Source organism: Haemorhous mexicanus, chromosome 31, assembly GCF_027477595.1.
Source record: "Haemorhous mexicanus isolate bHaeMex1 chromosome 31, bHaeMex1.pri, whole genome shotgun sequence".
NCBI classification, from domain to species: Eukaryota; Metazoa; Chordata; class Aves; order Passeriformes; family Fringillidae; genus Haemorhous; species Haemorhous mexicanus.
The window spans coordinates 1,677,515-1,705,083 of NC_082371.1; the positions used below are offsets into that span (position 1 = coordinate 1,677,515).

Sequence of the window (27,569 nt, forward strand, 5' to 3'; positions counted from 1 at the left end):
ATCTTTTCCTTCTGTTCACGACGTGGAAATCACCGAGCTGGAAGAATTCCCGGGAAGGAGATTTAAAGGCTCCGAGCCACGGGGGGGTGGTGTTGTCCCAGGACAGGTTCCTTTCAGCCAGCGTGCAAGAGGCCGAGCCACACACAGGGCGAGGTATTTGATTTATTTACTGCTCTGTGCAGAGAGCAGGGCTGGGCAACCTGGCTGGAGACAACAGAGCGGGGACTGGGAGGGTGAATGTGAGTGCCTCACATATTCAGCACTGGAAAGGGCAGGAGGGGATGCGCTGGGGCCGGGTCTGCATCTCCGCCCGAGGGAAAGGGAGAGCCTGTGGGTGTGGTGGTGAAAGCTCAGATCTGCCCGGCCCTGGCTCCCCAGCTCAGGGACTTTAAAAGACTCAGTTCGGGGGAAAAGGGGTGATCCGAGGCAGCAGGGCACTGCCAGGAGGGAGTGAGCACACCACGGGACCCAAGGGTGGGCAGAGTTTTCTTTCCTTTCCTTTCCTTTCCTTTCCTTTCCTTTCCTTTCCTTTCCTTTCCTTTCCTTTCCTTTCCTTTCCTTTCCTTTCTTTCCTTTCCTTTCCTTTCCTTTCCTTTCCTTTCCTTTCCTTTCCTTTCCTTTCCTTTCCTTTCTTTCCTTTCCTTTCCTTTCCTTTTCCTTTCCTTTCCTTTCCTTTCCTTTCCTTTCTTTCCTTTCCTTTCCTTTCCTTTCCTTTCCTTTCCTTTCCTTTCCTTTCCTTTCTTTCCTTTCCTTTCCTTTTCCTTTCCTTTTTTCTTTCTCTTCTCTTCTCTTCTCTCTTCTCTTCTCTTCTCTTCTCTTCTCTTCTCTCTCTTCTCTCTCTTCTCTTCTCTTCTCTTCTCTTCTCTTCTCTTCTCTTCTCTTCTTCTCTTCTCTTCTCTTCTCTTCTCTCTCTCTCTTCTCTTCTCTTCTCTTCTCTTCTCTTCTCTTCTCTTCTCTTCTCTTCTCTTCTCTTCTCTTCTCTTCTCTTCTCTTCTCTTCTCTTCTCTTCTCTTTCTTCTCTTCTCTTTCTTCTATTCTCCTTTCTTTCCTTCTTTCTTTTCTTTCTTCTTTTCTTTCTCCTTTCCTTTCCTTTCTTTCCTTTCCTTTCTCCTTTCCTTTCCTTTCTTTCCTTTCCTTTCCTTTCCTTCCTTCCTTTCCTTTCCTTTCTTTCCTTTCTTTCCTTCCTTTCCCTTTCCTTTCCTTCCCTTCCCTTCCTCCCTTCCTCCCTTCCTTCCCTTCCCTTCCCTTCCCTTCCCTTCCCTTCCCTTCCCTTCCCTTCCCTTCCCTTCCTTCCCTTCCCTTCCCTTCCCTTCCCTTCCCTTCCCTTCCCTTCCTTCCCTTCCCTTCCCTTCCCTTCCCTTTCCCTTCCCTTCCCTTCCCTTCCCTTCCCTTCCCTTCCCTTCCCTTCCCTTCCCTTCCCTTCCCTTCCCTTCCCCTTCCCCCTTCCCTTTCCCTTTCCCTTTCCCTTTCCCTTTCCCTTTCCCTTTCCCTTTCCCTTTCCCTTTCCCAAACCTTCCTTTCCTTTTTCTCCTTGCTTAATATTGTTGTTTGTGAGTTTCACTCAGTGCCAAGCCCCAAGTCATTTCACTTGCTGCCAATAACTACTGTTCTATGTGCAAAGACCTCTGGATAACCACGATTATCCCTCTCATTACTGCACAGAGATTGATAACAACCTCCTCCCTCTTCCCCTGGATGGGAGTGGGGTGGGCAGGGGAGTGCCAGCACGTGGGAGGGGCTGCCCCAGCCCCAGTGCCAGCCCACAGGAACCCCGGGCAGGATCTGGGCCCGTGGGGCTGGGGCTGCACAGGCAGCTGAGAGTTCTGCCCCCCAGCTACGACTGAGAGACCATTTCCAGCACCTGGATATGCCACCTGCATCCCTCCTCAGCCACCTGGTCTGCCTGCCCATGCACTTCAGGTTCCTCTGCTAGGTGGTCAAGGGGACCCATCCCCTGCCCCTCGGGGGGAACAGTGATGCCTGGGGATTCCAGCTCTGCTGCCACCATCCCACTCCATCTCTGCAGCTGTGAACTGCCGGTGCAAGGAGAAGGTCCTAGGGGACTTCACCTCCAGGTGAACAGCCCCAGCCAGGAATTCAGGGCCAGCATCCTCTACTAGGAGTGTGCCTGGGCACGCTGTGGGTGCCTGTCCCCATGCCCATGAGCAGGGTGGGGATCAGATGTGAGAGACTGGAATGTTAAAGGCTATTAACTCAAAATTGACCTTTCCAAAAGCAGCAGGTGCTCCACCTCCATCATCCAGTGCAGCAGAGACCCCACCTTCAGCATACCCCTGGCAGACACACCCCACTTCACACCGTGCACGGGGTGGGGGGGTTGAAACATTTATTCCCAAATACCTTCATCCTGCATATCCCTGCTCCTCCTCATCCTCGCTGCTGTCCCGGACAAGGTTGGGGTCTGCAGGCCCACAGGCGAGGCAGATGGCCCCCATCACCCTCCAGCAGGACTCGCAGTACAGGGCAAAGCAGTCGGGATTGGGGCAGGGCTGGTGCCGGGGGGTCTCGGGGGTCCCACACAAGGTGCATTTCTGGCGCAAGCAGCGGCGCAGCCAGGGCCAGCGCCGGCGGCACCACCGCAGCAGCACCGTCCCCTGCAGCAAGGACAGGCCCGTGTGGGGTCAAGGGACAGCGGCCACCCCTCCTGGCACCCCGTGTCCCTGTCCCCACTCACCAGGGTGGGTGGCTGCCGGGCTTGCCGGGCCACGCGCCCGAGCTGCAGGTCCAGGAAATTCTTCCTCTGCCGCAGCAGTTTGTTGTACAGGAACAGCACTCGAGCCTTCTCCCTCTGTGCCAGCAGAGGCCATGAGGGTCAGCAAAACCCACCCCAGAGCCACCCCCAGGCTGTGCCCAGCCCTTGGGCTGCTCACCTCGGGGAAGTAGTGTTGCATTGTGATTTCAGGGTTTACCTCAGAACCCCGGGTCCCTCCCCTGAAAATTTCCTCCCAGGTGTGTCAGTCACCTCTCCTTTCCCCTCCCAGCACTGTCTGTCAGTCCTGGAATTCCAGAAGGGCCTCGAGTGATTGGCAGATTCAAACCCCTGGGGGGCATTGGGCCATCCAGGTGTCCTTTGTCCCTTGTACCTGGCTGGTGGCTCCCTACCCCTTCCCTGCCCCTCTCCCCCAGGTAAAAGGGCGAGCAACCAAGCAGTCAGGGAGTTCTGTTGGAGCTGTTGCTGGATTCAGAGGCCAGAATAAAGCTCTGGATCCAAACCCTCCGTCAGAACCGACTCCTTTCCTTCACCATCACCTTAAAGCTTCTCCACCAGAGGGAAACCCAAGGAGCAGACCCCCCCATGGGAGGAGGCTCCATTCCACCACCACTGGAGCCCTGGCATGCCTGGACTCTCCTCCACGTGCCTAGCTGCAACATCCAGCCGGCCAAAAGTGTCTCTGGGGTGAAACACCACAGTTGCCGCTATTTGGTTCAGATGCAGGGGCCAGACAAGCCAAGGTATGTCCCATTTGCAATATTGGTAATACCAATATTTTGGCACCGAAATGTGCAGCTGGTCCACCAGCAAAGACTGTGAGGGTCAACAAAACCTACCCCAGAGCCACCCCCAGGCTGTGCCCAGCCCTCGGGCTGCTCACCTTGGGGAAGTAGAAGGCGGCGATGGCGCGGCGCAGGCGGAACGGGTACACCTGGGCCAGGCAGAGCATGGCCAGCGCGCCCAGGGGCAGGCAGGTGTTCAGGTACTGCTGCCCCGTCATCCCCGTGGGCCGTGGCAGGCAGGCTGGGGACAGGGCACCACTGTGAGCCCCCCGTGGCAGCCCCCGGCCAAGTGTGGGGCTGGCTGGGGGGGTTCCATCCCTGGCAGGGGCTTACCGAGGTTGGAGGTCTCCACCTCGGTGTCAAAGGAGGTGTTGAGGGCCCCGATGGTGCCCCGCAGCAGCTGTGCCATCAGAGACGTGCCCATCACGTTCACAGACAAGTGGTGGCTGGCTGTGGGATGGGAGGATAGGGAGGCTGAGGAGGGGCTGGGAGGGCTGAGGGGGTCCCTGCATTGCTGAGGGGCATGGTGGGACCACGGGCTGGCCCTCCAGGGCTGTGAGCTCACTTTGGTAAGAATACTCGATAAAGGAATGATTCTGGATGACGCTGAGAATGGTGAAGATGAAGTGGTCCAGGCCACAGACAAAGAGGAGGAAGAGCAGGAGTGGGATGCACCTGAGCAGCTCCATCACCTGCAGGGAGAAGGGGAGCTGTCACAGCCTGCTGTCCCCAGCTCTGACCCCCCTGATTACCCCCAGCCCCTCACCATGTGCTGCCGCTCAGGCCGCTGCACGGCCGGCTTGCACGGGAAGATGAAAGATGAGATCTCCTCCTTGAGCAGGGGCAGCAACGTCTGCTTGTTCTGGGTGAGGGGCAGGGGGTGTCTCAGTGCAGCCTCTGGGACATCCCACAGGGTGTGACAAGGCTGCCCTGCACCCCTTTCCCCCTGCCCAACCTGCTCTCTACGCCGGGCATCGATTTGGCGGAAGTAGGTGGTGATGTAGCAGTTGTCAAAGCCGATTTTGTGACAGTACTGATAGGTGTAGTAGAAAGCCCTGGTGGGAGAGGATAGGTCTGGGGTGAAGGACGCACTGGGTGCAGCCCCCAGGATCCCTCCCTTGTCTTCATGTCCCCCCCTAGACCTGCTGCCAAAGAAGGCCCCCACCCCTCTGCACCCCTCAGCTGGCACAGGAGTGTCACCCCCAGCCCCTGACCATCCCAAGGCTCACGAGAAGAAGACGAAGAGGAAGGTGAAGGACAGCAGCAGGCGGAAGAAGGAGATGGCCAGCCCCAGGCGGGCGCCTTCCTGCCGCAGCTGCGAGCTCACATCCTCCCGAAGCTGCGCCGCTATCTCGGCGCCCACCAGCATCTCGTGGTGCTCCTCCTGTGGCAGAATGGGCCATGGGGCAGGGCAGGGCCATGGGCACAGGGGACAGGCACCCACAAGGTGCCCAGGCACCCACCTGGTAGGTAATGCTGGCGCTGAACTCCTGGCTGAGGCTGTTGACGGAGCTGTTCACCTGGTCATACATGCGCCCGAAGTTCCCATCCACGGGGATCCTCTCCTCACACCACTTCCTCATGACTGCAGAGGTGGCACAGGGACAGTGGGGGCTCTGGCTGCCATGCCAGGGGGCAGAACTGGATCTGCCCTTCCAAGGGGGCACGGGGTCAGGGTCACCTACGTTTGACCGCGTGGCAGAGGAACCCAAACTGCATGGGCAGGCAGATGAGGTGGTTGAAGAGGGGCAACTTCACGCGTTTCATGCATTTCTTGTACATTTTCTGGAAGTGGCTTGTGCAGCGCAGCAGGCCTGACTGGATCACAGCTGGGGGGCAGGAGGAGCCCTCAGCTGCCTGTACAGCCCACCGGCCCAGCCCCCAGCCGGGGGGCTCTGTGGGAACAGCAGTGGGATCTGGGGCAGCCCCCTCCCCACATGCTGCCAGTCCCTGTCCACCCCACTCACTTTCACAGCGAAGTTTGGTCTTTGTCTCATAGACCTGCTGGGTGCTGGGGCCTGACTCTTTGCCCGTCTCTGGGCGCTGTCTCAGGTCATAGCCCTCCTCGTTGGCCACCTGCTCGTTCAGCTCCACAAAGGCTTCGGAGACGTTGTGCATCTCGGTGTTGAGAGTCTCTGCACTCTTCTACCAGGGCACACACACAGACACAGGCAGAGGCTTGATCCTGCTCCCACAGCCCCCCAGCACCCCTGGCCCAGAGCCCTCCTCACCACCAGCTCCTCCATGACTTGGCGCAGGGGGGCTGTAGATGCCTGCCAGAGGTGTCCCGTGTGGTTGACCTGGAGCTCCACCACGCACTCCATCGAGCGCTTCGTCTCCATCAGGTTGTACCAGAGGTTGGCCCCAGGTCCTGGTGGCAGCATGGGGGGCTCAGAGCCCAGCAGCTCCCAGGAGCCCACTGGGGGACACAGGAATATGGGGGGACCCTACCGTTGTAGATGGCAGCGAAGACAAAGGAGAGAACGTAGAGCCGACCCTCCTTGCCCAGGAACTTGGGCACCATGAGCAGGTTGGCACAGCGGAAGTGGGGGGACGTGGCCCAGCCCAGGGCAGTCACCCCTGTGCAGAGCAGAGAGCTGAGCCCATGGCCCCCACAGAGAACCCCCTTCTCTGGGGATTCTGATGGTTTTCAGATGGGGCTTCTGATGGTCCCCATCACCTCAGTCCCCTCCCTGCCCCATCCTCACCTATCAGCCACCAGGTAAGCTTCACCTTCAGCGTCTCTGACACGTCCAGAGGCATGATGAGGAAGTGGCAGAGCCCTGGAACACCCAACAATGTTCCTTATTCTTCCTAATGTTCCTAATGTTCCAGTTCTTCCATTCTTCCAGTGTGCCTAATTCTTCCTCAAAGACTTAAAAACTCACCACCAGTTTGGCAACAGTTGGTAATACAAATCTTATCTCCAGCTCAAAAGAGACATCCACAAACAATAATCACACATTACAGAGATAATCTACTCATTTCAGCACCAACACACACAAAAATACAAAAGGCTTGTGACAGCATAACTACAGAACTTCAAAACACAAGACTAGAAGTCTCTACATCAAAAGTCAAAAAATTCTCACCATAGAAATACTTAAAATTAAAAATCACAAAACAAACAATAAAGCCACAAAACATAAAACTCAAAATCAATGTCAACAATTTAAAAGAAATCAATTAAATCAGGCCAATTTTAGAGATCAATGACAAACTTACATCATTTTCAACTTATTAAGAAGAGACTACAACACCAAATCCCCAAGACTCTCACACCTAAAGCCCAAAAACCCCTTAAGAAAATGACTAAAGCCCTTCAGCAAAAACAAGCACATCACTGTGCAATGCCACAACATGTACAAAATGTACAATTTTTTTTTTTTATGTACAGAATCACAAATGGGATGGGACTGCTGTGGAATGCATCTCGAGCTGTTTATTTTCCAGCATCAGTCTCATTCCATGGCTATGACAATGGGAAGATGCCAGCAGCTCCCATCCCAGGCAGCAGACCAAGAACTCAATGTTACAACTCACTTTAAAAGGTTTTTGACCAATCACACAAAGCAAAATCATATTGACAGTGATTCTATCCAACTGCTATAAGCACAGGTACCTTTGGTTAAAGAGTGCTTGCTTATTTCAAACACAACACCTGCTTGTGAGCCTTCAAACACAATGCACAGAGCTCCATTATCAAGCTTAGAACTTCCTAATATCTTGCTTCTGTAGCTTAGGGAGTTATTCCAGCCAAGTGTTAATACTTTGTTTTATCTGTCCTTACTTTGGAGATAAGTTGGGAAATTATCATTTATTATTCATTTATTTATAATTCATCATTTATTTGAATATATATAATATATATTTATAATAGAAATTTTATTTATTATTTTATTATGCATATTATTTTTTCTATTTTTTGTCCTAAATTTTCTATTTTTTGTTCTCAATTTTCTCCCAAAGTTTTTCCCAAACTATCTCCAAATTAAGGACCATTGTTCTATTTGTCCTTCCTTTCTACATCTCACATAACTTTTCTGCTGACAAATCTTCTGGCTACCACTTAGCTCTAATTGTTCTGTTGTCGTGTCTGGAGGTGGGGAGACAAGTGTTGGGGACCAGCAGTCCCAGTGTGTGGGAAATGGATTGGAAAAAATTATAGAAAATTTATAATATAGAAAAAATTTTGATATAGAAAATATAGATATAGATATAGATATAGATATAGATATAGATATAGATATAGATATAGATATAGATATAGATATATAGATAGAGAGAGATATAGATATACGGATTAGATATAGATATATGGATTAGATATAGATATATATGGATATAGACTTAGATACAGATATAGATATAGATAGACAGATATAGAGAGATATAGATATATGGATTAGATATAGATATATGGATTAGATATAGATATATGGATTAGATATAGATATATGGATTAAATATAGATATATGGATTAAATATAGATATAGATATAGATATAGATATAGATATAGATATAGATATAGATATAGAGAGATATAGATGTATGGATTAGATAGAGATATAGATATAAATATAGATATAGGTTAGATATAAATATAGATATAGATAGATAGATACAGATATGGATATAGATACAGATACAGATATAGATAAAGATATTGATATAAATATAGATGATATAGATAGATGATATAGAATAGATATAGATATAGATATATAGAGATAGAGATAGAGATATATATACAGATATAGATATGGATATGGATATAGATATGGATACAGATATAGATATAGATGATATAGATGATAGAGATATAGATAGATACATATATAGATAAAGATGTTGATACAGATATATACAGATCGATCTATATAGGTAGATATATAGCTATAGATATATGTATGTATCATATATGTAATATAGTAAATTTCTAGCAGTTGTGCTGTCTCTAAGGCCTGCCTTTGGCAGCTTTCCCCAAGCCCTGTGACGTTAGGGATTCCCCACTCACCGAGGCCGAGGAGCATCCCGAAGCCGGCTCCCAGGAAGGCTTTCCTGCAGCGGTACTGGTCGGGCCGGCTCCAGAGGAAGCGGCTGCACGGGCCGGGCAGGACCGCCAGCACCACTCGCTTCAGGGCTGGGAGGGGACACAGGTGTCAGCCCTGCCCTGCCACTGCCCTGCCGGGGACAGGAGAGGCGGCAGCTCACTGGTGTTGGGAGCTTTCTGAGCACGGGGTTCTGCTCCAGGGTTGGTGCCCGGGGGATGCTCCGATGGAGAGGGAACGCGCTCGGGGCTCTGTAACACCACCACCTCCTGCAGCTCTCTGTCACTGCCCTCGGATTCATCCTCGTCGTCAAAGCCGGATCTGCAGGTGGGGAGAGGAGTGTTGGGGAGCAGCAGCCCAGGTGGGTGGGAAATGGATTTATAGAAAATTTTACAGAAAAAATATAATATAGAAAAAAATTAATATAGAATATCAAAATCTATATCAATATCAATATCTATATTTATACCTATATCAATATCAATATCAATATCAATATCTATATCTATATCTATATTTATACCTATATCTATATCTATATCTATATCTATATCTATATCTATATCTATATCTATATCTATATCTATATCTATATCTATATCTATAATATCTATATCTATATCTATATATATGTATCTGTATATATATCTATATCTATCTATATAATTTATATCTATATATCTACATCTATAAAATAGATATTATATATTATGTATATGGAAATATATATAATATTGAAAATTTATCATATAGAAATAGAGAAAATTTTATTGAAAAATTCTAATATAGGAAAAATTGTTATATACTTATCTATATATATAAAATAAATAGACATATATATAATACAGAAAATTTATCATATAGAAATATAGGAAATTTTATTAAAATTATAATAGAGAAAAATTAATATAGACTATATAAAATATACATTTATAATATAATATAGAAAATTATACATGTATAATATAGATGTGTAATATAATAAAGAATATATACATCTATATAATATATACATATATAATATATATACATGTATAATATAATATAATATAGAAAAATATACATGTATAATATAATATAGAAAATTTATCATATAGAAATATAGAAAATTGTTTAGAAAATTATGTACAGAAAATTTTTAATTTTTTCAAATTATAGACAATTTTATAGAAATTCAAAGAAAAGTTATAGAAAATTTTAATAGAAAACCTTCAAGGAAGTTTATAGAAAATTTATAAAATTTAATAGAAATTTATAGAAATTTTAATAGAAAATTATATATAGAAAATTGTAGTATTTTTTAATTATAGAAAAATTTATAGAAATTTATCGAAAATTTATAGAAAATTTTTAATAGAATGCTGTATTTAGAAAAATTTTAGATTTTTTAGTAGTTTTAGATTATTAGTTTTGAGGTATTTATAGTATGGTGTTGTTAAAGCTAATAGACTAAGAAACACTTATAGCATATTTTAATTCTGATTGTGATGGCGTGAATTATAACATCTGTATTGTCTCACCCTTCACCTCATGAGACTGAAAATAAAATAAAAGTTTTTAAAACACCTCCCAGTTGCCCCATCTCTATGTCTGAAAAAAGTATAATCCAACACCACCGCTGGAAGGGAAGGAGGACATTGTCAGTCCCAAAGGCAGCCTGGCACCATCACGTTTTCTGGAAAAATCCCTTCACTGGGATTTCTCTCCTGGAAAGCTGAGAAGCCTCAGAGAAAAAGGAAAGCAATATTTATCTCATTTGCTTCTCCTGTGTTTTGCTGCTTTGGAATGTGTTTGGAGATTGTTTACCAACAGGTGGTTGTTTCATTGGTTTCATGTGAATTGTTTTGACTCAATGACCAATTACAGTCAAGCTATGTCAGGACTCTGGAAGGAGTCACGAGTTTTCATTATTATCTTTCTAGCCTTCTCTAAGTATCCTTTCTGCATTCTTTAGTATAGTTCAGTTTAGTATTCTTTAATATAATATAGTATCATAAAATAATAAATCAGCCTTCTAAGAACATGGAGTCAGATTCATCATTCCTCCCTTCGTCAGGGGTCTCATAAAATACGACAGCAGCCCTCACCTGGAGAGCAGCCCCTCGCTCTCCTCCTCCTCCAGCTGCTCCTGCATCCTCCTGGATGTTCTGGAGGGGAGCCTCCAGCCCCTGATGATGTCCTTGATGCGCTGCAGCAGCCGCCACCCTCGCCCTCGCTCCTGGCCCCGCAGCACCCGCGCCACACCCAGCCCCGCTGTCTCCTCGTCACTGGAGTCCCTGTGGAGGCACAGAGGGCAGGGCTGAGCTGAAGCACCCCCCCTCCCACACCTGCTGCAGCCCCCCAGGCCCGGGTGGACTCCCAGCACCCCTCTGCTCACAGCTCCTCATCCCCAGAGTCCGGGTAGCTCAGGGGGGCCATGCAGACGGAGCAGATGTTGTTCAGGGTTCTGCAGCAGTCACTGCAATACAGCCCTGTGGAAAACAGGGCTGTCAGGGGGGGATGGGGAATTTTCTGGGGAGGGGGTCCCCAAACTGTGGGGGGTCCTACCTTTGCAGTTGGGTGTGATGCAGGCAGTGAAATCTGGCTGCTCTGCCATCCCACAGGTCAGGCAGTGTTTGCGCTGGATGCCCACACGGCGAGCGAGGCGAGCTAGGAGAGGGAACCTGCAAGCATGCAAGGCAATGCCATCCCAGAGGTCCTTGCCACAGACCCCCCAGGGATGATGCTGCCCTTTTGCATCTCCTGGAAGAGCTTACCTGGAGATGAGCATAAGGAAGAGCCTGCTCTTCCCAGTGTCGTCCAAGCGCCGCGTGCTCCCTCGGCTCAGGGCAAACACTGCCCATTCCCGCCGTGCCCGGATGATGTTGTGGAGGAAGGCCAGGCGCTCCTGGCATGGAGGGGATGGGGTGAGGGCAGCTGATGGCTCAGGGAGTGTAGAGGGACACACACATGCACAGGGGGCTTCTCACCAGCTCACGGGATGGGAAGTAGGAGGCACACACTGCCCGGCGCAGGCGTGCCATGTAGGAACCGAAGACGGCGATGAAGAGCCAGATACCGTACAGGATTCCTGGTGGGAAGAAAACAAGTTAAGTAGGGAGGGCACCCCCTACACCCCCCACCTACCTGGGTCGTTGAGGGTGCAGTGGCCTTGGTCTGCACACCTATGGTGATGTAGGTGCTGTGGTCGGGCTCCACGGGCTGGATGAGGCAGACCTGTGACAGCACCGAGACCTCACCCTCCTGCAGTGCGTTGAAGGCAGAGACCAGGTCCTGGTAGATCTCACTGGTGTAGCCCGTCCCATTGACGCTGACGGTCATTGTCGACGGTGCTGTGGGCGAGCAGCTCAGACCTGGGGCCATCCCACAGCCCCGACCCTCAGCCAGCAGAGCACCCAAGGGTGCTGCTCACCCCTGGCAACGATCTCCGCGCTCAGCTGGTGCCGGAACAGGTCAAGTAGCCAGAAGATGCTGTAGTCAGCCAGGATAATGCTGAACCCCAGCAGCGTGTGGCGCACGAACCCAAAGAGCTGCAGCCCGTACTGGCTTCGCTCACTTTTCGACAGCCACAGCGCACCTGCATGGCCACGGGAGCACCGTGAGGCCGTGTCGGCAGCTCAGGTTGGGCTGGGGGATACCCTTGGGGGTGGGACTGACCTGGGGGGATGTAGCGGCCCCTCTCCAGCGCCGACAGGGGCAGCACGGTGGGTTTGCCCTGCTCTGCACACCGCAGGTCCATCTCCACGAAGCGCCGCGTGATGTAAACATTGTCAAAGGTGTCATCCCGCAGGTAGCGGCGCCGGTAGCGAACCGCGCTGGGGGCACAGGGGGGAGCTGAGCACCTGCACACCAGGTCCCCGTCCCCGTGGGTCACCAGAGCACTACTCACCGGTACCACAAGAAGAGGATGGCCAAGAAGGAGATGTAGGAGAAGAGCTCCAGGACACGGTGGTAGGGCTCCATGTTGTGCTGCACGGCCTCCATGATATCGGCAGACACCTCGCCCAGGCTCTTGCTGGCGTTGAGGTTGACACTGAAGTGGTGCACGACCGAGATGTTGAACTCAAACTCGGCACGGACACGGTCCAGGGCATCCGTGAGGGCTGCAGAGGTGTTAAGAGGTGATGTGCATTGCAGCCAGAACCAGAAGAGGGGCGCAGAGAAGGACCCGTGCAGTGGTTTTGGTTTGTTAATTTGAGATTTTGTTAATGTTGAGACTTTTTTTTTTGTTAATTCACTAAAGAGTGTGGTGGGTTTGGTGTTGGCTAATTACTAATGTACTTACTTCTTGTTGTGAGGTAGGATCAGGAGAAAGGAAAAGTAAGTTTAAAACTTTAAAAGGGTATAAAGAAAAATTTATTAATAGTAACTTAAAGAAAACGTAATAAGAATTAGAACAAAACTTTTAGAACACTCTTCTTCTTCCTATAACTTTTTTTTCTTACTGATAGTATACAGAAATAAAAGTTTATTTAGTTTGCTACTTTTAGAATAGTCTTTTTTCATTAATTTAGGGAGAATGGTTAAAAGTTTTGTATCACTTCCATAGATGTCTCTTGTGCAAAACAATAACAACCCCTGACCCCCACATAACACTGGGATACTCACGGGCTGCGACGTTGGCCCGGATGAAGGTCTGGATGTACTTTGGGATGGTGCAGAACATGATAGCAACTGCAGAGAAGGGTACCTCTGTAGGACTGGGCAGCCATGATGGGGACACATCTGCCCCATCACCCCATAAGCCCCCCATGGCAGAGGGACAGGGACTCACGAGTGCTGATCAAGCCGCAGAAGGACTTGAAGCTGAGGACAACATAGCAGATGTGGAAGAGGAGGGGCAGGGCACGTTCACACCTGTCCTTGGCCTTGTCCATGTAGCGAAAGCAGCTGCTCTGGGGATCCCCCAGCTCGCGGTTACAGATGTTACCAGCCCTCGACAGCCACATCCAAACATTGCGCAGGGACCGGGCTGCGGGGAGGGAGCGGGCATTGGAGACAGGGATGGTCTGAGAGGAGGGTAGGGGCTGCTGGGGCTGGGGACACCCCCGGGGGTCCAATGCTCACCAATGTGTCTGGTGGAGTCTATGATGGAGCGGACGAACTTACGGACACGGTCACCCAGCACCTTGGCATTCTGGCCAATCTCCTTGATTTTCCTCTGCAAGTCTGCGGAGAGAGGGGACACCTGAGCATACCCCAAAGAGTGAGGGTGTCTGTTCCCCCCAGGAAGGGCCCCTCCGGTCCCTCCACCTTCCCCCAGCCCCCTGCTCACTCAGCAGTGGCTCCTTGGCACGTTGCAGCCGCTCGGCCGTCTGGTTTTGGGCCAGCTCAGCCCCACATGACAGCGCCTTGGCGACCTGGGAGATGTTGTGCATGAGGTTGGTGCCAGGGCCTTGCACGGTCAGGCACAGTGCCAGCATCATGATCAGCATCTTCCCCTCCTCTGCAAAGACAGGGCAAGAATCAGTCTCATAATCTGACAGCAAAGAATCAGTCTCATAATCAGAGGGGGCAAGAATCAGTTTCATAATCTGACAGGGAAAAATCAGTCTCATAATCTGACAAGGCAAGAATCAGTTTCATAATTTGACAGGGAAAAATCAGTCTCATAATCTGACAAAGCAAGAATCAATCTCGTAATCTGACAGGGAAAAATCAGTCTCATAATCTGACTGGCAAGAATCAATCTCATAATTTGTCAGGGAAAATCAGTCACATAATTAGTCAGGTAAAAATCAGTCTCATAATCTGACAGGGCAAAAATCAGTTTTATAATCTGAAGGTTGTGAATTCCATCCTCACACAGGGCACCACTAATGTTGGTTATTTAACTTCTTTTTTGTTTCTGTTAGGGTTGGGATTGAAAGCGCTCAAAATGGCATTTTGTGTCTGGATTTAGATGTTTTTTATTTTTTATCTATATTACAGTCTTATTAACTGTGAATTCTACAGTATTTTACTAATAAATTACAAAATGGTTTTCTATCTATTTTTACAAGGTCTTTAAAGGAAAATTATCTAATTAAGAATTGACACTTTAATTATTTTTATTTTTAACTCAATAACTAATCATTTGTGTTTTGCAATGTGGACTTTTTAAAGTATAATAATAAAATACTACTTAGATTTATGAAGAAGAAGGTGAAGAAGAAGGATTAGCTACTGTCCTAAATTTCTCTCTTAGTTTTATATATATTACTATATTTTAAAACTTCAAACTCTAAGTTTTCTGCTAGGTCATGTTACACCCTTCTATTTCAACTACACACTTATAATCTTATTAATAATCTGTTATATGCAATTTATAATCTTATTATGAATCCGTTATATATACCTAATCTGTTTTATATAATTATATTATGAATCTGTTATATACAACTAATCTGCTAAATATGATTTATAAGCTTATCATTAATCTGTTATATATAACTAATCTGCTATATATAATTTATAATTTTATTATCAATCTGTTGTATATAATTAATCTGTTATGTATAATTTATAATCTTATTATTAATCTGTTACATATAAGTAATCTGATATATATAATTCATAATTGTATCATTAATCAGTTATATATAATTAATCTGCTATATATAATATTATTATTCTGTAATATAACTAATCTGTTATATATAATTATATTACAAAACCGTTATATACAACTAATCTGCTAAGTATAATTTATAATATTATTCATCTGTTATATATAAATAATCTGTTATATATATTTTATATTTTTATCATTAATGTGTTCTATATAACTAATCTGCTAAGTATAATTTATAATATTATTCATCTGTTATATAACTCATCTGTTATATAACTCATCTGTTATATAAAATTTCTAATTTGATTATTAATCTGTTATATATAATGTCTAATCTTAATATTAATCTGATACATATAACTAATCTGCTAAATATAATTTATAATCTTATTAATATGTTATTAATTAATTTCAGAAGTTTGTTTTACGGGTTTAAGTCAAATGTAGCATTCTCCTGAGGGTCTGTCTTTTTTAACACAGAAAGTTTAAATTTTTTAGTGTCTAGGGATCGAACTCAGCCCTGGTGCTCAGCCAGGATCCGGCATCCCCAGGCACCCCACGGCCGCTCACTGGTGAAGAAGTGCGGCAGTGCCAGCAGCACGATCATCCGCGTCTTCATGGAGAAGGCCATGCCCAGGCCCATCCCCGCGCCCATGAGGACGGTGACGCTCAGGCAGTACCAGACATTGTGGCCCTGCACCAGCAGCACCAGGGCCCCGTAAATGCTGGCCAGCAGCAGGCCCAGGACGAGGCCGCCGAGGCTGCGGGCGAACTCCTGGGCCTTGCTGGACTCCTCGGGCCTGCGCTTGGGCCCAGCCCGCGGGGCCCGGCTCTTGGGCAGGCCCCGCCGGGCCCGCAGGGCTCTGCCCAGACCCGAGACCAGCCTCATGCCGAGGCTGCTGCTGCTCCCTCCAGCTTTGTCTGCTGGGAGAACAGCCGAGTGAGCGAGGAGTTTCCAGTGTGCTGCTGCACCCCTGGCAGGTCCTGCCTGCCGGTTTCCGTTGGGTTCGGAACCCCTCAGAGGTTTCAGTTGAGCTCTGCTGCACTGGGTGTGTTAATGCAACACTCTCTGAGCTCCTCGGGGAGGGAAATAAATGCAGGGGCTTGTCAGGAAAATTAATCCACAAACACCAGAGGTTTATGTCCAAAAAGGAGACAGAGGAATCCTGTAACTTTATTCGAATAGAGGGAGAGGCCATGGGGCATTCCCCTGGGGTCTCTCCAATTTTTGGGATCGCAGCTTCCTTTTTATCCCAATTTCCCTCTTTCTTTCCCCATTTCTGAGGTACTTGAGAGGTATAGACTTCCCAGAACACCTGACACCAAAGATTCCCCTCTAATGTATAACCCTCCCTTTCAATTTTTAATTTCTTATGGAATTTAGCCTCATGCCGAGGCTGCTGCTGCTCCCTCCAGCTTTGTCTGCTGGGAGAACAGCCGAGTGAGCGAGGAGTTTCCAGTGTGCTGCTGCACCCCTGGCAGGTCCTGCCTGCCGGTTTCCGTTGGGTTCGGAACCCCTCAGAGGTTTCAGTTGAGCTCTGCTGCACTGGGTGTGTTAATGCAACACTCTCTGAGCTCCTCGGGGAGGGAAATAAATGCAGGGGCTTGTCAGGAAAATTAATCCACAAACACCAGAGGTTTGTGTCCAAAAAGGAGACGAGGAGTCCTGTAACTTTTTTCAAATGAAGGGAGAGGCCATGGGGCATTCCCCTGGGGTCTCTCCAATTTTTGGGATCGCAGCTTCCTTTTTATCCCAATTTCCCTCTTTCTTTCCCCATTTCTGAGGTACTTGGGAGGTACAGACTCCCCAGAACACCTGATAACAAAGATTCCCCTCTAATGAATAACCCAAGGTCCAGCTTGGGACTCTATACTAGAAAAGATTTTAACATGGATTTTCACACCCTGAACTCTTGCCTTCCAGACTGATGTATTCATGCAATGAACAACCTTACAGCAACCCACAACTGCTCGTGTCTCTTTGAAGACACCTGACCCAGTAAAAGCTCAACACCATGATGTTCATCTTCCCAACAGAGAAATTCTGTGTAATTACGTGGCAGTAATTGCAGGTTTAATAAGCCTCAGCAGTTGTAGAGAGAAGAAACTTTAGCCAATAAATCAGTGGGGACCAGAGCTCATGGGACACTGAAGACACAGACCAGGGAGATTTGGCCACACAACCACGAGATGGAGAGGAACAAACAAGGCCAGACACCAGCCAAAAGGGCAAAGTGGCTAATTGCAGCAAGGGAAGATCACAACCACTGAGTCAAGAAACCCACTGACCCAAAAGGAGAACACTGGTTCTCCTCCACCCTAATTAGCATGAGAAGCGAGAGACTCATTTAACCAATAGAAGAGAAAATACTCATTAATACTAATTAATGAGGAACTGTGCAACGTGCGGACCATGAATGTTTAATACTTGTTTGCTAAAGTGTAGAAATGGCGTAGTTGAGACAGAGACAACACAAAGAAACGCTCTCCATTTTCAGGAGGCTTCAAACTGTTTTTATTATAGCGTGCATGCTTTTTATACATTCTTACAAAACTCATCAGTTTACACTTTACTCATTGGTCAGGAAAGACAAACAAAAGCTCATTGGAACAGGCAGTTGCAGGTTTCTCTTATTTCTCCTTCTTTCTTTCTTGGTTTCCATGTCAACGAATTTGGTAGATAATTCTTTCAGGGGTAAACATGGATCCTCTTCTCAGACTTCTCTCTGGCTCACAGAAATCACTGTACAACCTCTTCCACATAGAAATAGTGAACACTTTGCTCATTTGGGGTTGTATTGGGGATTGACCCCTGCACAGAACTGGAGATCAGACAAATCCCTTGGCTCTGGCTGGGATTGGCCTCTCGCACACCAGGGGGAGGAAACCATTTCAGGAGAACATTTTGGTGACCCAGATGGGCCATAAAGCCTTGCTTGGATCATCTTCCTGCTCCCAGAAATGGAGAATGAGATGGAGCAGGGCTCCTGCGGTGCCTCAGAGGGGGGTGGCAGCTGGTGTCTTGCTGGTGGTCCCGCAGACCCCAGGCTCCTGCAGGACAGCAGCAATGCAGGCTGCTGCCCCCATGCATGGCATGGAATGAGGTCTGTGGGGTGCATCTGCCAGGGGGTAGAGAGAGGATATAGGGAAGATGGAAGTGAGGGGCTCTTCTGTGTATAAAATCTGATAAATAGAGGAAGGGAACTGCCATATGTTTCTTTGCTTTAAATAGTCCTTTATGTGGACGGTAGTGTTTCATAATAAAGTCAAAGTTTTCTGTGTGGAAAAGGAGGGGAAAGAAAGCTTCCAAGGAAGCAACATCCCTTGACAAAGACCAGTCACAAAGAAGAAGAAAAAAAAAAAAGACTTGACACAATTTTTTTCTTAGTCTCCTTACTTATATCCGGTTTTAAAAAGGTGAAGGTAGGGCTGTGTGGTGTCTGGGTTGTGAGGGTGGGGGTCTCTGCTGTCTGGGATGATGAAGGTGGGGGTCTTCGTTGCACGAGGAGGTAAAGGCAGGGCTGGTGACAGTGGGGTGTTTCTGCTGTGATGTGGGGGTCTCTCCTGCCCTGGGGGATGGAGGCAGGGGGCCCTGCCATCCGGGGTGGTGAAGGTGGGGGTCTTCAGTGCACAGGATGATGAAGGAGGGGTCTCCAGAGCATGAGATGGTGAAGGTGGGTGCCTCTGCTCTCCTGGGGGGTGAAGGTGGGGGTCTCCACTCTACGGGATGATGATGGCAGGGGGCTCGGGATGGGGAGGGGTCCCACCCGCAGCAGCACCACCGCCTCCCCGGCGGTACCCCGGCCACCACCAGCCCCTCCCGGCGCACAGGGAACCACCCCCGCTCCGCCCCAGCCTGGGTGGTGCCGGAGGAGCGGAACGGGGCCACGGAGCTGGCAGGGAAGTTCCGCCCCCGGGCCGGGCCGGGCGGGGTCGGTGCCGGTGCCGGTGCCGGGGCCATGCGCGACGGGAGCCGGCGGGGGCGGCCGCGGCGGGGCAGCGCGACCCGGAGGGGCCATGGGGGCGATGGGGCCGCGGCTGCTGCTCGCCGCGGGGCTGCTGCTCGCCGCTGGCACCGGGAGCGCTGCAGGTGAGCGGGGAACCGGGGTCCCGAGTGGGATGGGGGGGGGGGTCGGTGGGGAGCGCGGCTCGCCCTCGGTCGGGGCATCGCGGGGATACCCACGGGAGGACCAGGATGGCATCGGGAGTCGTAGCCCCTCTGGAAGCTCGTTGCCACCTCCTTAGGATGTCCGGTGTGTCCTCCCGGTACGCTCGGTGCTGCGCCCCCCGGTACACTCGGTGCGCCCCCCGGGATACGCGGGGATCCCTCCCCGTGACGCGCGGGGATCCCTCCCCGGGATGCTCGGTGCACCCCGGTACCGCCGGTTTTGTCCCCGGCGCTCCCCGGGCTGGTGTGGCTGTGCAGAGCAGGGTTTGGTGCTCTCTCCAAACCCCCTCCCGCATCCCGGGGCCCTGGGCGGGCAGGGGTTCCCCAAAAGCTGGCGGGAAGGGGGGTCTGAGTCAGCCGAGCCGGGCTCCCAGCCCTGCCCAGTCTCTGTGCTGGTTGTACTGGGCAGCCGGCCGAGGTGATGCAAGGCTTGGCCCAGGAGCCCATCCCGTCCTCCTGCAGCCCCCAAACAGGGGGGTTCCCCCCAGGCTGTGCTGGGAGCCGTGCCGTGAATGTGGGGGTCCCTATCACTGCTTCCCACCGTCCTGGGGGGCTGCAGCGGGTGACGGCAGGGGGCTGTAATGCTTTGGGTGACCAGACTTTGATGGGTGACCAAGGTGCTGGCTGGGGGTCCAGGGGTGACCTTGGGGGTCGGGACTGTGCTGGGTGACTGCAGGGGTCTGGGCTGTGCTGGGTGACTGGGAGGGGTCTGAGCTGTGCTGGGTGACCGTGAGGGTCTGGGCTGTGCTGGGTGACAGTGGTGAGGGCCCTGTGCAGGTGACAGCTCGCAGCAGCAGCAGCACAGTGAGGAATTAGGACACTCCTGGTCAGTGACCCCGTGGGTGCTGTGGGATAACCGGACACTCAGCTTGGCAGAAGCCACCCAGGTGAGCCCCCGCTCACATTCCCGCGGTCCCCCACACTTGTGACAGTGCCTGCACCCTGCCACATCCCCCTGCCCTCTTCTCGATGCAGGACATGCCGTGTCCTGGCGCCACATCCCCGGGGTCCCCAGCACCCAGAAGCAGTGGGGAGGGGATGGCCTCAGCAAATCCCCCTTCCCCTCCTGATGCTGGGAGGGAACTTTCTGGGTCGGGGTACCCACGCCGCGCCCCTCCCGGGTGGGGCGGAAGGGCCCAGCCCACCCCGCGGCCGTAGGGAGTCTCTCCGATGTTTCCGCAGCGCTGCGCCGGGCAGGAAGAGCGGGGGGAACGGGGTGGGGGCCCCGCTCGGTCCAACCCCCCTCTCCCCGACACAATGAGCCCGGGAGGGAGGGACGCTTCCTGCGGGGTGGGCAGGGCATCCCTTCCGACCGCTCCCTCCGGGCACGCGCCAGGGCCGGGCGGGTCGCGGTGCCTCTGGGGGTGCGTGGGGAGGGGGCAGCTTGGGTCAGGGGGTACCCCCTTAACCGCGGCCCATGCCAGGGGGGGTTCCCCGCCCGTCTGACAGTCCTGCTGGAGCTGGAGGGGGTGCGGCTGCTGCTGGAGCTGGAGCAAAACTGGTGAGTCTGTGGTTCTGGGGGCAACAGCAGGGTGTGGGATGGAGCTCCTGGACCCATGCAAGGGTGGGGGTCCTGCTGGGACCGTGGCGCTCTGCCTCTGTCCATGGTGCACTTCGAGTGGGGGTCCCTTATTCCCTGTGTCCATCCACAGCACAGGTGGGGTGGGGGCCCCAGAGTGCACCCACAGCAGGGTTGGAGGTGCTGAGTCCTCCCTTCCTGCCGGGGTGTGCTCAGGGCAGGGTGAGCAGGGGGTTCCTGCTGTGGGTGACACGAGTCTCTGGCAGGGAGCTGGTGCAGGGCACTGGGGCACTGCTCTATTACCTGCCCGATGGCACACGGGTGATCCAGGAGCCCAGAGAGCAGGTATGGCCTCCAGCACGGCTGTCACCTGTGCTGTCCCCAAGCTGTCCCTGCTCCCCACGGGGACCCAGCCTGGGGCTGGATCTTGAGCCCCTTTCTCTGCTGCAGGAGCATTGCTGCTACCAGGGGACAGTGCAGGGCTTCCCCGGCTCCTGGGCCAACGTCTGTGCCTGTGCTGGACTCAGGTGAGTCCCCAAGCCCAGTGGTCCATGAGCCCACTCCCACTGTGCTGATGATGGGGTGGGCTCCATATTCCAGCTCCTCTGTCCTTCCCCAGTGGCCGCCTCTGGCTGTCGGACGCCAGGAGCTACACACTGGAGCCAGACACCAGCAGCCCCCCAGGGCAGCACATGGCATCCCAGCTTCGGCTGGAGCCACAGAGCTGCAGGGAGGGCTCCCACCCTCGGGCAGAGGCAACAGAGCCCCCCTGGCCACAGAGGGTAGGTCACCCAGGGGTCTTGCCCCGTAGAGTGTCTGTGGATCAGCACTCTGACCCCTCTCTGTCCCCAGGGCAAGCGGGCAGCAGCAGAGCAGCGCTTTGTGGAGCTGGTGATGGTGGTAGACCACGCTGCGGTGAGTGCTGGGCAGTGTCCCCACAACAGGGGCTGCCCTTCCCACAGCCACCCCTCTGACTCCTCTCCCTGTTCTCCCAGTTCCAGAATTATCCCAACCTACAACGCGTTCACACCCGGACCCTGGAAATTGCCAACCAGGTGGATGTGGTAAGTCACCGTCGTGTCTGTCCATCCCAGCCCAGTGCCCAGCTGTGCCCCTGCCTGTGCAGTGCTGGGGGGGCTCTGACCCCTCTGTGCCCCCCACAGTTCTTCCGCCCGCTGGGAGTGCGGGTGGCCCTGCTGGCCGTGGAGGTCTGGAGTGAGGGTGACAAGATCTCGGTGGGCGGCAGCGCCCGGGCCGTGCTGGAGCGGTTCCTGCGCTGGCGCCGGGAGGAGCTGCTGCCCCAGCTGCCCCACGACAATGCCCAGCTCCTGACGTGAGTTGGGGTCAGGGTGGGGACAGGGGGACGAGGCTGCAGCAGTCCCCCAACCCCCTGTGCTCTCTCCCCAGGGGTGCCCACTTCGATGATGTCTCTGTGGGGATGTCGACTCAAGCCTCCGTGTGTTCCCCCACGCGCTCTGGGGGGGTCAGCATGGTTAGTACCTCTGTCCCCCCACTCCATCCTCCCACCAGCTGCCCTCCCTGACCCTCCTGTCCCACAGGACCACTCTGTCAGTGTCCTTGTCGTGGCTTCCACTGTGGCCCATCAGCTGGGGCACAACCTGGGCATGCGCCACGACAGCGCCGGGCGCTTCTGTGACTGCGGTGACCTCCGGCATGACCGCGGCTGCATCATGGCACCGCCCACAGGGTGAGGGCAGTGGGCAGCCCTTCAGGGAGCTGGGGCCAAGCCCCTTCCTCACCTCATCTCCCGGGCCCTTCCTGCCTCTGCAGGTTGACACCTGGCTTGAGCTTCAGCAACTGCAGCTGGCAGGACCTGGAGCGCAGCCTGCAGCAGGGCCAGGGCTGGTGCCTGTCCAATGTCCCTGAGCCCCAGGTCCTGACCGGGAGCCCCACCTGCGGGAACCACTTCGTAGAGCTGGGCGAGGAATGTGACTGCGGCCTCAGCGTGGTACGGGGGGCTCTGGGTAGGCCTGAAGCCCTGAAGCCGCCCCATTTCTCCATGGCTCTGCCCTGGGGTGTCTGGGGCTGGCAGGGTGGTTTGCAGTGCCCAGTGCTGGGTGCTGGTGGCACCCACTGACTGCAGCCCCCCCACCACAGGAGTGCACCGATCCTTGCTGCAACAGCAGCTCCTGCCAGCTGATGCCAGGGGCCATGTGTGCCACCGAGGACGCCTGTTGTGAGGACTGCCAGGTGTGTGGGGATGGGTACTCCTGCCATGGGCACACCAGCCACTGCCCATGGTGGGCGAGTCCCCCACTCACCCCATTTATCTAACCACCCCCCCCCCCACCTTGTTTATCTGACCATCCCCCCCCACTCACCCCATTTATCTGACCATCCCCCCCACTCACCCTGTTTATCTGACCACGTCCCCCCAGTCACCCCGTTTCTCTGACCATGTCCCCCCACAGCTGCGCCGTGCTGGCCATGTGTGTCGGGAGCCGCTGGGCGAGTGTGACCTGCCTGAGTTCTGTGACGGGGTCTCACGGCGCTGCCCCCCTGACACGTTCCTGCAGGATGGGCAGCCCTGTGCCAGCGGGCGGGCACGCTGCTACAGCGGGGCCTGTGCCACCTACGAGGGGCAGTGCCAGCAGCTGCTGGGGCCAGGTAGAGCAGGGCCAGGGTGGGGTGCTGGCAGCTAGGTAGGGGTGCTGAGGGTCTCTGCCCCCACTGCAGGTGCCAGTCCTGTCTCCAGCTCCTGTATGGCCGCCCTGAACGCAAGAGGGGATGAACGTGGGCACTGCGGGCAGCACCCTAATGGCTCCTATGTCACTTGCACCCAGCAGTGAGTGAGGTCCCCATCCTTCTCCATGTCCCCCTTGCCATGCCCCTGCCCTGACCCCTCTGTCCCTGCAGGGACACCAGCTGCGGGATGCTGCAGTGCCAACGCAGCAGCTCCCGTGGGGACAGCCCAGAAGGGTCCTGCCAGGGAACCACCCTGCCCGGGGATGAGGATGTGACTGATGCAGCCATGGTGCAGCCTGGCACCACCTGTGGCCCCGGGAAGGTGAGCAGTGGGGTGACAGGGAAGGGTCCAGGGGGAGTCTCCCAGTGCTGAAACCCCATGCCCCACAGATGTGTCTCCAGCACCGGTGCCAGGACATCTCCATGCTGGGTGACCAGCAGTGCCAGAGCAAATGCCACGGGCACGGGGTGAGTGCAGGCCTGGGGAGCAGCTGTGGGCAGTGGGGACCTGCCCCTCAGGGGCTGAGCTCAGCCAGTGTCACCCACCCAGGTGTGCAACAACCACGGGCACTGCCACTGTGAGCGGGGCTGGGCCCCCCCAAGCTGTGACAGCCCCGGCGTGGGGGGCAGCCAGGACAGCGGCCCTGCCGGCCTTGAGCGAGGTGAGGGACAAGGCCAGCACAGAGAATGGGGCTTTGTGCAGTGCCGGGGGGGTGCTGGGCACGGCGGGGGCTGACGTGCTGCTCTCCCGCAGGGGGAAGCGCCCTGCCCACGGCCCTGCTGCTGAGCGCGCTGCTGGGGCTGGCGCTGGCACTGGGGCTGTGCCGTGCCCGCCGTGCCGGCCTGCACAAGCGTCTCTGCCAGCTTGGGAAAGGCACCTCCTGCCAGTACAGGTACCGGGGACAGGGGGGCACAGGGGGGGCACACTGGGGGTACGTGGGGGGCACATGGGTGTTGGCACGCTCGCCTCTGCATGCACGTGCTGAGGCACACCGGTGGCACACGGCTGCCACACTCACGTCTGCATGCGTGTGCTGTGACACACAGGTGGCACACTCACTTCTACATGTGTGTTGTGACACGCAGGTGGCATGCAGCCCTCTCTGCATGCGTGTGCTGTGTCATGCAGATGGCACGCCAGCCTCAACAGGTGTGTGCCAAGGCACACAGGTGGCACACGACACCTCTGCACGCGTTCGCCGTGGCGCATCAGCGGCCTGCTCGACTCTGCTCACGCGTGCTGCGGCACACAGGTGGCACGCCCACCTCTGCATGTGGCACGCTCAGTCCTGCATGCGTGTGCCCTGGCATGTGAGCACACACGCACACGTGTCCCCCACGGTGGCCGCCTGAGCGCGGCACACACGTGTCCCTGCAGAGCCACCATCCCTCTGTTTGTGTGTGTCCCCAGTGCAGGTCACAGCACCGTCACCCCACATGCCCGCGGCTCCTCTCGCCCCCCAGCCCCGGGCTGAGCCCCCCACTCTTCTCCCCACAGTGCTGAGACCCGGGTGCGGTTCCTGGGTCCCGGAGCCGCAGACGGCTGGAGCGGGTAACGTCACCGCCGGCGCCCGGGCGTGGGGCTGTCCCCGAGCCATCCTGCTTCGCAAGGCCTCCGGTGCTGCGCTCTTCCCCTGGCAGTGCCCGTGGGGTGCGGGGCAGCCCCGGGGTGCGGGGTGTCTCATCTTCCAGCGCCGAGGGGTTCGTTTCTCTTGGGCTTCTGCTGGTGTTGGTGTTGCTCGGTGGCCGTGCGGGGTCCCCCAAGTGCCCAGAGCGAGCAGGGTCTCATCCTCGGTTTTCCCTGCAGGATCTCACAGCCCGAGCCCCCGTCAGGCAGCAGCCAAGGTCCCCCTGCGCGCCCCCGGCCCCCGCAGTGGCGGCAGGCCACAGAGCTGCAGGTCATGCATGGCAGCAAGGTGAGGATGAGGGTAGCAGGTGCCCAGTTCTCTCCGGTCCTGGGGTGCCAGCTCAGAGCATCCCACGTGTGGGATCCCATTCCTTGGCACGCGGAGCAGCCTGGCACGGCCACTTGGCACAGCCGGGATTGGAGCCCGTCCCAGCCAGGGCTGTGCACTGAGGGGGGTCTCTGTCTCTGCCTGGCGGGAGGGGGGTCTCCGCATGCTGCATGGCTTGTCCCCCCTCTCCCTCTCTCCGCAGCCGGCTGCCCTCAGCTCAGCCCGGCCTGATCCGCCCTCCCGGCCTCTCCCGCCGGACCCTGTTCCCAAGGTAATGCCCGGGCAGGGCGGGGGGTACCCCCCAGCCCACCCCGGACCCGCTGCATGTCTGGCTGCGCTCCAGCTCTCGGGGACCTGTGTGACACGGCTGTCCCCAAACCCCTCCTGCCCAGCGGGAGGCTGGTTCCCACGCTCCCCCACTTGTCCCCCGCTGTCACACTGTCCCTCTCTCTCTGCCCAGGCCCCCCTCTCGGACAGGCCGCCCCCCCCCACACGCCCGCTGCCCGCAGACCCTGTGCTGCTGAGCGCTCAGGTAACGGCAGCAGCACCTGCGTGTGGGGCTGGAGGCCGATTCCCACCCCCAGCCCGTCGGGGGGTCAGCCCACCACAGAGCTTTGACCCCCCCATGCCCTTGCAGCCCCCAGGTCCAGCCAAGCCTCCCCCACCGCAGCGGCCGCTGCCCTCGGACCCCCCGGGCCCTTCGGTGTCCCGCAGTGAGAACCCCCCTGGGCACCCCTATGTCACCGTGATTCCTGCCAGGTGAGCGCGGGGGGACAGCGCGGGGCTGGCAGCTCCGGGGGAGCGTGAGGGGGCGATCCAGGGTGCCAGGATGGGGGCCTGCAGAGGCCTGAGGGGAGTGGGGGTAGCCAGGAGAAATGAGGGGCCAGAACAGGGCGGGAGAGGAGAAAGGAGGGAGTCAGGGTGGGGATGCAGAGCAGGGGACGGGGGAGCTGATGGGGGAAGTTGTGCGAACCCCACCCTCACCCCAGCGCCCTCCCTTCCCTTGCCAGGCCCGCCCCGGCCCCGCCAGAGGCCTGAGCCGTGAGCAGGGAATGCGCAGCGCTGGATCCGCGGGAAAGGCCGAACCCCGCCGGGCCCCGCTGCCCGCTCTTTCTTCCGCCACGTCAATAAAGGGGCTGTGAGCCGCCTCTGCGCTGCCTCCGCCTCACCGGCACCGGGGCACCGCGACCGCTACCGGGGGGGGGAGCGGAACTACAACTCCCGGCAGGCCCCGCGCCGGAAGGGGCTCCGAGCGCCGCCGCCCCCTGGCGGGGACTGCGCGCATCTGCAGCGGGGGCGGTGTCGGACAGCCACGTGGGCACGGGCGGGGCGGGGGGACACGGGGGAACACTCGCGAGTGGGCTCGTGTGTGTGTGAGTGTGTGTGTGTGTGTGTGTGTGTGTGTGTGTGTGTGTGTGTGTGTGTGTGTGAGTGTGTGTGTGTGTGTGAGTGTGTGTGTGTGTGTGTGAGAGTGTGTGTGTGAGTGTGTATGTGTGTGAGTGTGTGAGTGTGTGTGTGTGTGAGTGTGTGTGTGAGTGTGTGTGTGTGTGTGAGTGTGTGTGTGTGTGTGAGTGTGTGTGTGTGTGAGTGTGTGTGTGTGAGTGTGTGTGTGTGTGTGTGTGTGTGTGTGTGTGTGAGAGTGTGTGTGTGAGTGTGTATGTGTGTGAGTGTGTGAGTGTGTGTGTGTGTGTGAGTGTGTGTGTGAGTGTGTGTGTGAGTGTGTGTGTGTGAGTGTGTGTGTGTGAGTGTGTGTGTGTGTGTGTGTGTGTGTGTGTGTGTGTGTGTGTGTGTGCGCGCGCACGCTACAGCTGCTCCGTGTGCACACTGGTGTGTGAGAGCTGCTCTTTGGGCACACGAGTGTGTGAGAGCTGCCTGGTGGGCACATGTGTGTGTGTGAGGTGCCCGGTGAGCACACGAGTGTGACAGAGCTGCTCCGTGGGCACACGAGAGTGTGAGAGCTGCTTCGTGAGCACACGAGTGTGTCAGAGCTGTTCTGTGGGCACCCGAGTGTGTGAGATCTGCTCCGTGGGCACACGAGTGCGTGAGAGCTGTCTGGTGGGCACATGCGTGTGTGGAGCTGCTCCGTGGGCACACGCGTG

At 54.1% G+C, this 27,569-nt stretch overlaps 4 protein-coding genes across 9 annotated transcripts in view; 2 read left to right on the plus strand and 2 right to left on the minus strand.

The window, feature by feature from the left end:
- The window catches only part of PEAR1 (platelet endothelial aggregation receptor 1), a 12,810-nt gene extending 10,690 nt beyond the window's left edge, over positions 1-2,120 (plus strand). Inside the window, exon 22 of the mRNA XM_059870914.1 lies at positions 2,027-2,120. Coding sequence (XP_059726897.1) covers positions 2,027-2,120 — 94 coding nt within the window. The remainder of the gene's footprint in view (positions 1-2,026) is intronic.
- Positions 2,121-2,363: 243 nt separating this feature from the next.
- DCST1 (DC-STAMP domain containing 1) lies at positions 2,364-6,279 on the minus strand. Its single transcript, XM_059870915.1, has 14 exons — positions 6,225-6,279; positions 5,968-6,096; positions 5,748-5,887; positions 5,484-5,661; positions 5,202-5,345; positions 4,980-5,101; positions 4,746-4,900; positions 4,472-4,571; positions 4,283-4,378; positions 4,082-4,208; positions 3,850-3,966; positions 3,615-3,757; positions 2,696-2,809; positions 2,364-2,615 (listed from the first exon to the last, which is right to left on the minus strand). Exons 1-14 carry the CDS (start codon positions 6,277-6,279, stop codon positions 2,364-2,366), a joined length of 1,872 nt encoding a protein of 623 aa, XP_059726898.1.
- A 549-nt stretch (positions 6,280-6,828) lies between these two features.
- DCST2 (DC-STAMP domain containing 2) lies at positions 6,829-16,011 on the minus strand. The gene is made up of 17 exons (XM_059870916.1): positions 15,693-16,011; positions 13,845-14,015; positions 13,637-13,738; positions 13,344-13,541; positions 13,178-13,243; positions 12,459-12,672; positions 12,227-12,384; positions 11,982-12,146; positions 11,734-11,901; positions 11,539-11,639; positions 11,326-11,456; positions 11,117-11,232; positions 10,947-11,040; positions 10,657-10,845; positions 8,733-8,890; positions 8,536-8,661; positions 6,829-6,836 (listed from the first exon to the last, which is right to left on the minus strand). The coding sequence occupies exons 1-17, from the start codon at positions 16,009-16,011 to the stop codon at positions 6,829-6,831; spliced, it is 2,484 nt and encodes an 827-aa protein (XP_059726899.1).
- Positions 16,012-19,034: 3,023 nt separating this feature from the next.
- Positions 19,035-26,618, plus strand: ADAM15 (ADAM metallopeptidase domain 15). 6 transcript variants are annotated; one of them, XM_059871181.1, is made up of 25 exons: positions 19,035-19,212; positions 20,068-20,177; positions 20,715-20,791; positions 21,076-21,154; positions 21,260-21,336; positions 21,429-21,591; positions 21,662-21,724; positions 21,805-21,873; positions 21,973-22,142; positions 22,217-22,301; positions 22,369-22,517; positions 22,601-22,778; positions 22,928-23,020; positions 23,242-23,437; positions 23,507-23,615; positions 23,687-23,837; positions 23,906-23,983; positions 24,066-24,177; positions 24,270-24,408; positions 25,014-25,067; positions 25,323-25,431; positions 25,673-25,741; positions 25,931-26,002; positions 26,108-26,229; positions 26,481-26,618. In XM_059871181.1, the coding sequence occupies exons 1-25, from the start codon at positions 19,140-19,142 to the stop codon at positions 26,506-26,508; spliced, it is 2,625 nt and encodes an 874-aa protein (XP_059727164.1). In that variant the 5' UTR covers positions 19,035-19,139; the 3' UTR covers positions 26,509-26,618. The 6 variants fall into 6 exon arrangements, with proteins under 6 accessions (XP_059727164.1, XP_059727166.1, XP_059727165.1 ...); XM_059871183.1 differs by lacking the exon at positions 25,673-25,741 and having other exon boundaries at positions 19,036-19,212; XM_059871182.1 differs by lacking the exon at positions 25,014-25,067 and having other exon boundaries at positions 19,036-19,212.
- Positions 26,619-27,569: the final 951 nt, after the last annotated feature.